The sequence below is a fragment of the Dipteris shenzhenensis genome, chromosome 18 (assembly GCF_047967505.1).
Source record: "Dipteris shenzhenensis isolate YYH24624 ecotype China chromosome 18, Dip_SZ_1.0, whole genome shotgun sequence".
Taxonomy (NCBI): domain Eukaryota; kingdom Viridiplantae; phylum Streptophyta; class Polypodiopsida; order Gleicheniales; family Dipteridaceae; genus Dipteris; species Dipteris shenzhenensis.
Window position 1 is genome coordinate 8,341,876 of NC_141613.1, and position 12,733 is coordinate 8,354,608.

General features: G+C 43.2%; 1 protein-coding gene across 1 annotated transcript in view; it reads left to right on the forward strand.

The window, feature by feature from the left end:
- The first annotated feature begins 5,695 nt into the window (after window positions 1-5,695).
- LOC147890762 (protein GAMETE EXPRESSED 2-like) overlaps window positions 5,696-12,733 on the forward strand; it is a 334,794-nt gene continuing 327,756 nt past the window's right edge. The window contains exon 1 of the mRNA XM_087389820.1: window positions 5,696-6,161. Within this exon, the coding sequence (XP_087245946.1) occupies window positions 5,696-6,161 (466 nt within the window). The remainder of the gene's footprint in view (window positions 6,162-12,733) is intronic.

A 12,733-nucleotide genomic window follows, 5' to 3' on the forward strand; every position in this document is an offset into this window, starting at 1 on the left:
CATTCCTTTAGGTAAGTTCTCAGGTAAAAGTTCATCTCTTTTTCATACTTCTTTGTTACGCATGATTGCATCATTACACAAAAAAGAATGTAATGCTTTGTTTGATGACATAAGCACCCACGATTTCATTTCTCATTGTTTAGTTGAGGAACTAGGTCTTCCATCCATAAAAACAAAATACAAAATCAAATCAGCTTTTCAAGGATCACATTACAATTGTTTGCAAATGGTGAAGGATCTTGAAGCGATTATAGGGCCATTAGCCGAGAGGTGTGATTTCTTAGTCACTGCTTTGCACCAGCAAGATCTTATTCTTGGGGTGCCCTAGCATGTCGATCACAATGCCAAACGTGACTATCTTGAGCTCACTATTACTGTGACTCAGTACATTGAGTCCATGATTTTGGAATGTGACAAGAGCCTTCCCTCTTGGCCTTTATTGTCGCATATCCAAGCTAAAAGAGCTATGCACAAACATGATAAAACATATCTTGTTATAGTCAACAAGGTCGAGACTAGTCCCATGATTGAAAAACCTAACAAGAGCCTCTTGATCCTTTTCTAGCTACCTATGTTGATTGTTTTATGGAAGACTTACCCCCTTGCCTTCCTCAATCTAGACCTGAGGACCATAAGATTGATCTTATCCCAAGTAGTGCTCTGCCATGCAAGGCACCATATAGACATAATCCTACTGAGCAACAAGAGATTCAATTCCAAATAGAAGAACTTTTTGCTTGAGGCTTGATTCGACCTAGCAATTCACCATTCAGGGCACATGTTCTTCTTGTCAAGAAGAAAAATGGGACTTTTTGGATGTGCATTGATTACCGTGCCTTAAATAAAATAAAAGTGAAGAATCGATACCCCATTTTGAGAGTCGAGAACTTGCTTGACAAGTTGAAAGAAGCTACAATATTTAGCAAAATGATCTTAAGTCAGAATACCATTAAGTGAGAGTGACCGAGCCCGATATTTTCAAGACTGCTTTTAGGATATGAATTCCCTATTATGCCTTTTGGCCTGATTAATTCACCTACCACATTTAGATAAATGATGAATCGCATTTTCCTACCCTATCAGGGCAGTGTGGTAGTTTTCTTCAATGATATCATGGTTTATATCAAGAGTCGAGAGGAACATGAGAAACACTTGGATTTTGTTTTCTCCCTCTTAAAACGAGAACCAACTCTATGCCAACCCAAAAGAAAAATCATTTATCAATCTGAAATCAAATATCTTGGTCACATGGTTTCAGCTGAAGGTATTCGAGTAGATCCCAAGAAAGTAAAGGCAATAGTGAGGTGGCCCCACAGCCTAAAGATTCTCATGAGTTATGATTTTTTCTAGGTCTGTGTAGTTTTTACTAAAGATTTGTTAAGAATTTTGCACACAAGGCACATCCATTGACTAAACTTCTACATAAGACTCATGCTTCCTCTTGGGAAGAAAAACACAATTTAGCCTTCTAGCGACTTAAAGAGGCAATGTCCCGAACACCAGTTTTGACCATGCCAAACTTCACAAGACCTTTCTTTGTCATGGTCACCGATGCCAGTCGGCAGGGTTTTGGGGTTGTTCTTATGCAAGATAACCATCTGATTGCCTTTGAGTCATGTAAGTTGAAACCAGTGGCGGAGCTAAACTATTCCACATATGATAAAGAGTTAGCCGCTATAGTCCATGCCCTTAAACTTTGGAAGCACCATCTTATGGGTTCTAAATTACTTATTAAGGCTGATCACCAAAGCCTTAGACGTCTCCTTACTCAACTGGTGGTCTCTGATAGACACATAAAGTGGGCTACCTTTATTGACGGTTTTAAACCGATGATTCAATACCAACCAGGAAAAGAAAATGTAGTTGCCAATGCATTCAGCCGACGATCTAGCCTATATAATATCTCAGTCATCGAGGGAGATTCTTTTGAGCCGATGAAGGATGCCTATGCCAATGATCGAGACTTTTTAAAAATTTGGCATCAAATTAAGCAAGCCAATGGTACCTCTATGGCCTCATATTCCATTCATGATGACTACCTTTTCTACGAAAAATGCTTGTGCATCACTGCATCGTTTCGTCGTTTAGTACTAGAGAAGTGCATCAACCACCCTACATGGGGCATATAGGTATCAGTGCAACGTATCAAACTATAGTTCAAGATTTTTTCTTGCCCAAACTTAAAGTTGATGTTGTATTGTTTGTTGCACAATGCCTTATTTGCCAAAAAGTCAAGAGCTACAAGGGCAAATATCAAGGTTTGCTTATGCCTTTACCGATTCTTGCCGGTCCATGGGAACAAATCTCTATGAATTTAATTACTGGATTTCCTACAACTAGCTCAGGTTTGATATGATTTGGACTGTCATAGATAGATTTAGCAAACAAGTTTATTTTATTTCGTGCAAAAGACTTTGGTAGCAGTTCAAGCTGCTCATTTGTTTAGTAAGCATACCTTTGTTTACCATGGCCTGCCGAAAGTAATCGTGTTAGACCGAGATAGTAAATTTTATGGTAATGTCTAGACATCACTTTTTGATAATCTTGGTATGAAGTTAGACTTCTCCATCGCTTTTCATCCAGAGTCCAATGATCAAACTAAAGTTAAAAAATATACTAGTTGTGACATGTTGCGTGCTTATGTATCGGGCCAGCCAGGAAAATGGGATAAATATTTACACATTTTAAAGTTTACCTACAACAATACTACGCACTCTTCTACAGGTAAATTACCATTTCAAGTTGTCTATGGCAAGACTATTCCTTCTCCATTGACCCGTCTTAAGGATCAAGTAGAGGCTCTAACCGATTCACTGAGGATTTCTCTATAATTTTGACTACTATTCGTAAGAACATAGAGCACGCTCAAGCTGTATATACTAAACGAGCCAACATGGGGAGAAAAAGAGTTATATTTGAAAAAGGTAACTGAGTGATGTTACAAATTGAAAAGTGTGGACTTAAGAGTATTGAGACACATCCTATTATAAAGTTGGCCCTTAAATCCTATGGTCCCTTTAAAATTTTAGAGCGTATCAATGACAATGCCTATCGGTTAGAATTATCGCCACATTAGAAAATTCATAATTCTTTTCATCTGCATCTCTTGAAACCTTCTCATGAAAACCAAACGATTTGCCCTATTGTCGAGGAGGCACCTTTGCTTCAAGGAGAGACCCAGCTATTAGAGCCAGACCTTGTCATTGATACACAAATCACTGAGACAAGATGTGAAAATTCATATCCTGTTTATGTTGTTACATTCAAGAACCACGCTGTAGAGGATGCCAAGTGATGCCCGCAAGATATTTTCCTCGATACCTTGATTTTTTGACTAAATTTCTATCATGCAATTGAGGACACTTGTGATATCAAGCAAGGGGGATATTATGAGAATTGGGATAATCCTATTATTTTTTTAATCTTTTCGTATTTAGTTGTGGGATCTAGCATTTTGTTGCACGGCTGATGTAGTGTGTGCTCGCTATTCATATGAGTGTGTAGCAGTGTGTGCACCAGTAACACGATGATGGTATGTGTAGTAGTGTGTGCACCATCTGTATGATTTTATGCATGTGTACCAGTGTGTGCACCATGAGATGGTATGTGTCGCATGTGTGCACCATCCATCTATGATTTGTTGATTTTGCATCGCTTAAATGCTAAAAGATTGAATAATATTGGTGATTGATTCCAAGGCTTCTTATGCTTGAAATATTTGCATTATTGATGGATGTTGTAAATTCAGGTGAAGAGTAACTAATTGGGCAATGGCTATTGGCGGTAAGCATTTTTGTGCGCGTAAGGCACAACGAATGATGCGGGGAATAAACATGGCTTGCTTCAGAAAGCCTAGTTTTTGAAATTACAAATACTCATGTACATATTTTAATTTTTGAAACATTAGAGGCTTAGCCTAAGCATATTAACTAAAGTGGAAAAAGCAAACATTATTTCTATAAAAGGTAAGCTATTTTGGGAAGGGTGTGTGTGGCTTATCTCCAATTCGTGCATGGAGGAGATGGACATGAGCTTGTATCAGTTGTTGCTCGAAATTGTTGAATCAATTAAATACATAGGAAGTGGAAGACAAGCACCACTCCTATGGGGGGAGATTGCACCCAGCACGCTTGTCATCTTGTCTGTTTGTGAGTTTTGAAAGGGCATGTATTTTCTTGTGTATAGTTTTCGTTGTGTTCTCGATGATTTGCAAGTTCCGCAAGCAATTCTTGTTGTAGAAGATTATTTTATTTTTAAAATTTTTGGATATCTTATATAATCCAAGTTGCATTATAGCATTTGCAATAGTTTAATGGTCTCATTCAAGATGCGAATTGTCTAATTTTTTGATCTCATATTCAAGTTTAGGATGTGTAGATTAGTTTAGTTATAAATTTGTCAAATTCCATTGAGAAATGCATAAGTTACGAATCTAGCAAGTTAGCTATATGTAACTTTTAAAATAAAATATCAAGTTCTATGTTTTAAATTGCCATTTATTGAGATCATCTACAAAATTTACCTTTGAATAGCCCAACATTTCAAATTGCCATGTATCTACAAAAATCACATTTTAATAGCCCAACGCTCTTTACAAAAATCACCTTTTAATAGCCCAACGCTCTTTAAAAATAGTTTGAGCTCCCTCTCTCTCACACACACACCCAACCAATTACAAGGAGCATGCTTCTCGTGGCCTACGCGGAGAGGCGTCATGTACATGTGAGCGGTGGAACAAGGGAGCACGTGAGCTGCCATTGCTCCTCAACGGAGAGTAAAACAATCACGTGCTAGATGGCCATGCAATGGGAGACCAAGGGCATTTTAAAAAAAAAAAAGCAGAAGGGAAACCTTAAAATTCCCATGCATCGCCAACAACTAACAATCTCCACGAAAACGTTCACATGAAAGGTGGTACGATAGCCGGGTCGAATTCATGGCCAAATTGCGTGATGCTTGTCTCTGCAATCTCCATAACATTGAGCTACTTATGTTTTTCTCATCACTTTTCAATCTTCTCGCTCGTTCCTCTTGGCCGTTCTTGCGCATTCGGACGATCCACATCTTTTCCAATCCAGACACGCTCTGTCTCCAGGTACGAGTCTACTGTTGCCTCTTGCTCACGCTGTTCTAGAATCATCTCGAGTTGCTTTTGACTTCCAGCGACGTTTTGCACATTCACACCACTTTCAACAACACGCAGCTCATCACGCTACACGACTCTACCTTTCGCTCGTACAAAATCGAGGAACTGATTCTTGCATCAAATGAAAGAAAACTACGGCCCATTCTTCTTCTAGCTTTCCATAAAAATGCAACATATCAATTTTCATAATAGAAAGGAAATGCTCGATCTTTCTTCTAGGAGCTTTCCAAATGAAGTATCTATTCGGAAGGGACAACCAGCACGATTTCGTCTTCGATATTCGTTTGCAGGAGCGTCACAGTAAAGACGGGGATTGATTGCCATCGCCCTTCTATGTTTTTGTATATGATTCATGGCTCTACAGCTACTCCACGTCGTATTCACCTATTTCAGCTTGCACCTGGCATTCCTTAACATTGGTCAGGTCACCAACACCCATTAAACACGATTTCGGATTTTCTTGCATGCTTTTCGTTTGTGGGAACTTGCCACAAGACTTTCCATTGTTATGGCAAATTTTCTGTTGATAGATGACTTTAAAGGATTTTCATGCTGGGAATACATTTTATATTATCGAATGTCCGCTTTCGATTTGCAGCTCAGTCTGGAAAGATAAGTCCTAAATGTACGAAGAGCAACTTGTCAAAAACATACGTGGTGAAAATGTACGAAGGACAACGTTTTAACTTCTCTGTTCAGGCATTTGAAGCACAGTGTGAGAAATCTCCATGCATCGGACCAAGGGAGTGTGATCTCAGTTGTGGACAGTGTTCTCGTTATTCTGGTCCCGCTTATTTCAATTTTCAGTTGGTCAATAAGAAAACAGGGACCGTTGTCCCAAATGTGACCTGCTGGATTGGGACTCCACGTTTTGGCTCCTATCCTCTCTCTTGTCTTGCAACAAATTCTTGGGCAGACGACCATACTCTTTACAAATTGATTCTATTCATATCGGAGAACCCCAAGGTTCCATTGCAGGTTGCACAATCACCAGCAACTGTGTTGTTGCTTCCAGGTACGATCTTGCATTCTCAACTTTGGATTGAAAGCATTTGTGCAGGCTTGTGAAGATCAAGCACGAACAAATTTTTTTTGTAAGATTACGAATGCATTTGGATGGATAAAGGTGGAATATCTTCAAGTAAATGTTCTTTTTTGTGTATTGGTTAGAAGGCGAATTACTACTAGAGACATAGGGATGAAAATCCTAAGTTCAAAATAAACCAAGCAGAAGAGCTGTATCATCTTAGACTTTTAGGTCTTCTAAAGAGAGATGTATTGGCCGAGCTCAAACCTCTGACAAATGGCTGCTCTCTGCTTTTAGAAGTACTGACAGGCTAAAATAAAGGGGCATGCAATTGTGAATTTTGGCTGGCCTCCTTTTGCTACTGGAGAGCGTGGTCTATCTGCTCCAGTCGTTTTTGTTGACTACCCTTACTAATTCTAGACAATGCCCCTTAGCATTTGAGCCACATTAACATTCCAAACCTATGCTTTCTGTGAAGCGGGACAGTTCGTCCGTCGTCGGAAGAGCAATGCTGTAAGAAGACCTATGCATGCACTAGACGGAGCTTTGATACCATGTTAGAATAGAAGAGGCTAGCTTATACATCCTAATCCCCACAGCAGAAGACTTCCCCAGCTCACCAACACTCAAGATCACACTCTAGATGACATGCGCTGACATGCGCACACAAGTACATGCAAAGAGACAAAGAGATCTGGAAGAGTATGTACATCTAAGTAGACAGCTAAAATGGCATGTGTATTTGTTGCTCCAAATAGGACAACGCCAGATACAATGTGCACCCTCAGTGTGCCTCACACCTGCAGTACTCTCGTGCTCAGTCTGGTAGCAAAATGGGCTGTGTGCTGGCTCCCTTTTTCTGCTGTCGCATGCCTTTGCCAGGGGTTTCATTGGCTCTCAGTGGTTAGGGCGAATAGGGCCTACGCCTGCCCTATTTAAATGGTGAAGGAGGGTTTGTTACCACCCTCCCTGCTGGTCGACCCACCTGTAGGGCTGGCCAACCAGCTTGCTCAGCTCATGCAACCTTATCCAGGGCCCACTGACCCTCCTTGTAACCTGGCGGACCTGCTTATGGAGAAGTCATATGGTCGCAAGGTGGACAGTTATTAGTTGGCAATGCTTATCATCAGTAAGCTTACAAGGAGCTTTAGAGGGTTGGTGCCGACTCTCACCACGAGAGAACTAATGAGGCTAAACAATCGTGAAGAACTGGACCCATTGTTGCTGTAGGGAGGGGATCAAATGAAGCTGTATGATGATGTGGGTGCTAATGATCAGGCTTTCATGGCCTAGAGCAAATCTGGCAAAGGAAAGCAACAAAAGAAGAATTCCAAGGACAACAGGAACTCAAATAAAGGTGAAGGGAAAAAAAAGAAATTTTAGAAAATGCTTTAATTATGGCAAGCCAGGACACCTTGCTAAGGATTGCAGGAATAAGATGGTGGAGCAAATTAAGAGGACTAGTCGAAGTCTATGCGATCAGATAACACGGCAAATGTGGTGGTTGATCAGCCTCTCTTAGTGGTTGCTTCCAACATCCCTCAGGTGAGGTTTCCAGACCCAGGTGTGATGGTGTTCATGATGTGGGACATTGTGGAATGGTCCACGTGGCACGGACTTGGACATTGTGGTGGAGGATTATAGATATTGCTCAGTCAGCGAAGCTAAGGACAAGGCGAGTACCATTGGCAAAGATGAAGACGGTCACTTTAGCATCACCGTGGGTAGTTCAGAACTGTACAGTTGAACGATGGAGGATTATAGATATTGCTCAGTCAGAGAAGCTTAGGACAAGGCGAGTATTGGCAAAGATGAAGACGCTCACTTTAGCATCACCGTGGGTAGTTCAGAACTGTACAGTTAAACGATGGTGGATGGTACTTCCAGCAGGTACACAGCCTGCTTCAATAGCAAGCATCTGAGAAGGACCAAAGGAGCATGCATATACCTGTTGGAGATCAGGTGGTGTTTTTTAGATCAGTTTTTGGATGGTGTTAGTTCATAGTCAGACTTGGTGCTTTGTAAGATTCAGATTGTCCCAGTTCATGAGGGGGACAGCTGGATGGACTAGTTGGTATTTGGATTGACTAAAGAAGTTGACATGTTCGTGATTGGGATTGGTGGTGCCAAGGGTGGGTGGTGCCGCATGTATGGAAATTGCATTTCAGGATGGTTTGAACTTTGTATGCTTGGAGCCAAACTCAAAGAATACCTTTGAATTTCAGGCTACGAACTCAAAGAATACCTTTGAATTGTTCAAGAGAGCTCCTTGATGCAGCATCTGCATCAACATGTGGGTGTCGGTCCATTGTGGGTCGGTGAGAGGAGGTGTTGGAATATATTAGTCACCTCCCCACTTGTAGCCCCCTATGAGGAGGACATGGGGGAGGATGACGTACACCATAGAATGGAAGAAAGGGGGACATTTTTCTTCTCTATGGCTTGGACTTCCCTTGCGACTATCATCTTCATAGCCCTTGATGATGGTTGTCTTCGTCGTCCCTAATGACAGTTGTCTTCGTGGCCTTTGATGATGATGTCATCTTTATGCCTTGGACTTCCTTAATGTAACGACCTTCCCACGCACCATCCCAATGAATGGAAAGACGGAGTAGTGACCCAATCCAAGTTGCGCTTGCTTCTCTTTTTTGGAAAAATATGTAAATACGATAGATGGAATGAATAGGTGTCTTCTATGTATTCATAGAGCGAAGCATTCACTGGATGTATAGTCCCCCACTCTAGTCGTTGTGCCCAGTTTTTTCTCTAGGCAATGAGCTAGGTTCTCAAAAGAGGCTGGTCGACAGACAGCCTTTTTTCTCCCTTTGGTCTTCTTCCACAATCAATGCCACACGGATTGCTGATTTGTGTTGTTGGGTTTCAAAGCATTAATAGAAAGTTCTTCTTTGGAGAAAAAGAGAGAAAGTGAAGGAAATGTGGCATATAGCTTTACAAACGAATGATTATTGATACTCAAAAGCAACAGAATTATCATTGAGGAATGTTTGCTCCCAAGGGCCAAAATTCAAAATGTATGAAATAAGTATATGCCGAATGAAAATAATATTGAGGCAAGAAAACTAGGCGATGGTGGCAAAGGGCTCCTCATCCTCATTTCACTCCATAGTGTCCAGGATACTTTGTGAATGCTCATACTTTTGCTTCTAAAAGAGGTATCCTTGCTTATATTTGTCGATCTTTGCTTGAAGAGTGGTGACGTTGTTTTTCAAGACATTAATGGTAAAAGTGGATCCCACATGCTCCATCTCGAGTGTGATGCATGTACCCTTGAGCTCTATCACCTTGCATAGATGGTCTTCATGGATACGGAAAAGATGCTCAGCATTGCTATAAATTGTTTATGTGTACCTGCAACACACCTCTTACTTGTTCCAAACCTGTGGCTCGTGTAGGGTAGCTCTTTTGGTAACCCAGCCAGTTTTCTTTTCTTCCCATGTGGTATGCCTTGTGTGGAAATTGCTGATTTTTTAGGGAATTCCTTTTCATGGTAGCGAAATTTTAAAGAAAAGCTCTTTCCACTCACGATTTGTGATGAATTTTGTGATGTTTTCACATAAGGGTTTCTTCTAGAGCTGACATTTCCAAAAGCTACAAACTTTGAACAAAGGTTGGAATCTCCTAGATTCCTTAATGTAGGAGTTCATGGAGATAGTGGTGTAATTCCCAGAGTTTAGCTAGTAGAGTCTTTGTTAGAAGTCTTCCCAAGACCCAAAGACTACCAAAACGATAATAGGAGAAACTGACTGGAGATGCTCAATTAGGTGATTCACTTCGTGAAGGTCTGTGATAGCACAAAGAGAGGATCTTTGATGGCCGGTCACAGTGGAAGGCCTAAGAAAATATTCAACTTTAAGGACCGCCAAGCCTACAACACCAAGCTTGAAAAGGCTAATGCAGCAAGCAGACATTGGGGCCTCTTGTAAAGAAGCCTCACACTGATAGGATGATGCTCAAGCGAAAGGACTTTGCTTCAAACACAACAAGAGTGGTCACTTGTCTAATGTGAGCCCTTTACACCATGGTACGGGAAAAGTGGTTGTCAACTGGTAAAGTCTAGTGTGAGCTGAGGTAGTCATCTTCACATTGCCAGTTTTGATGTCTTTTCTTCTAATTCTAGGTGTGAGCATTGTCATTTCAATGTTAATATGTTTGGATCCCATGATTTGATTTGCATGATGGGTCGTATTAATGGGCATCCAGTTCATTTTTTTTTGTGCAAAAAGTAGTGCTAGTTATATTGCTTGAAAACGAGAGTACAAGAGGGCCTAAAGGCCAGCGGGCTGCAATCACAAAATGGATACAGCCCGAGGAACCAAAATACTAATTACAAGCCTCTCAGGGCATAATCATCGGAGAGTGGACAAACAGCCACGGTGGGGGGGAGTAATTACTTTAGTGAGATCGAGCATTTTTGTCGCGCAGCTGATGCATGTGTGCTCGTTGTTCCGTAGTGATGCATGTGTGCTTCTACATCGCTGGATATACGGCTGCGGGCTCTATGAGTGTGTAGCATTGTGTTAACCACTTACGCGATGATGGTATGTGTAGCATGTGTCCACCATCTGTACGATTTTATTCATGTGTAGGATCAGGTGCACCATGAGATGGTATGTGTCGCATGTGTGCACCATTCATGGCTAGATATACGACTGCAGGCTGTATGAGTGTGTAGCATTGTGTGCACCACTGACGCGATGATGGTATGTGTAGCATGTGTGCATCATCCATACGATTTTGTGTTGGAACCATCTGAGCCAGACCAAAGGAAGTTCCGCACCAGTCTCCTTTGCTGGGCTACACACGATCTCGAGAAACACCAGCAAGAGGCCACGTACCAAGCGGTGGCAAGAAGGACCTGGTTGACCACAAGGGCCCTGCCTACCAAGGATAGCCGAGCCGTGCTCCAGAAGGCTAGCTTTCGTCGTATGGAGGCTAGGACCGGTAAGAACTGCTGAGCCGGCGTGATGTCCAGGCCTACCTAGAATCCCAGGTAACGTGTCGTCTGTCCTCTAGGGATCTAGCGAAACCCCAGGAACATACCCCACTGTGAGCTGGCTCCCGGATCCATAAGAAAACCAACTGACTTATGCCAGTTGATTTTCGCCCCAGCGGCTAGGCAAAAAACCTCTAAGGACAGTCTCACTCGCTCCAATGACTCGATATCATCCTGCACATATAGGGCTGTGTTGTCTGCATACTCGGAGTCCAGAAGTTCTGCATCGTCTCGAATAGGGAGGCGCATCCCGTGAAGACCAATGGTACGGGCTCGTAGGAAGGGAGTCATGGCCTCCGCAAAAAATAGGAAGAGGTAGGGCGCAAGCAGGCAGCCCTAACGCACGGAGCGCTCGAGGGTGAATCTCTCCCCCATCCTGCCGCTGATGATAACCCGGCTGGAGGCCGACCTGTAGAGGTTAGCAATACCTCTGATCCACTCGTCCGGGAAACCGAACCGAGAGAGTATACCTTCCAAGAAGGACCAGTCTACCCTATGATACGCCTTCTCAAAGTCAAGGAGTATGGCAAGGTGCTGGCCACTGTGCTGGGCCCACTCCATCGCCTTTGAGAAAGTGAAAATGTTGTCCAAAATGCTGTGATCTTGGACAAAACCAGTCTAGGTGTCATGGATCAAGTCATGTAGCAGGGGGCGGATGCGGCTACTGATCATCTTGGCGAGGATTTTGTAGGCAGTCGGGAGGAGGGTGATAGGGCGCCACTGTCTGATCTCCTGACGGTCCCCCCCTTTGGGGATGAGGCAAATCAAGCCTGTTGCAAGGCTCTCTGGCATCTGTCCGTTGGAGAAGATATGCGGGAAGGCTGCGAGCAAGGGCTGGTGGACCTGCTCCCAGAAGGTGGTGAAAAAAGCTCTAGAGAGCCCATCCTCACCTGGGCATTTCTACCCATCAATAGTGCTCCACACCTCCTCCCTGCAACGGCGGCCACGAGGGTCTGGGGGCTCCTGCTGGAACAGGGATCTGTAGAAATCTGTCGCCAAGTCCCGGACCTCGTCTGGATCTGTCCTAACACTACCATCCTGCGCTCTAAGAGATCGGAGCTGTTCCCCTGCTGACCTGTGGCCATGAGTCCTGAAGAACTCTTTGCACAACCTGTCGCCTTTCCTAGCTCAAAAGGACTTGGAAGCATGAAACGAGAACTCTGAGTGTCGTTGGGTGATCTCCTCTAGCATGGCTCGGGCTCTAACCTCTTGCCGTCTGAGCTCCTCTGACCCTGGAGAAGATTATTGTATCCGCTGTATCGAGGCGAGATCTCGTCTGAGACCCCTCTCCTTTGCCCACCACTGCTGCCTGACCTGAATCGCCTCCTGCTGACAGATGAGACTAGACTCGGCAAGCGCCTGAGCTACCTGTGCTGCCATATCCCCCATGTGGTCCCAATCTTGCTCCCACAGGTCCACTATCCTGCTACGAACCGCTGCTCTGGAGTAGATGGAGTTTGGGATCCGGCATGAGCGTGGAGGTGAGGAGTGAGAGGCTGAGTCCAGGATTAGGATGACTGGGGCATGGTCAGAGAGTGTCGTCCCT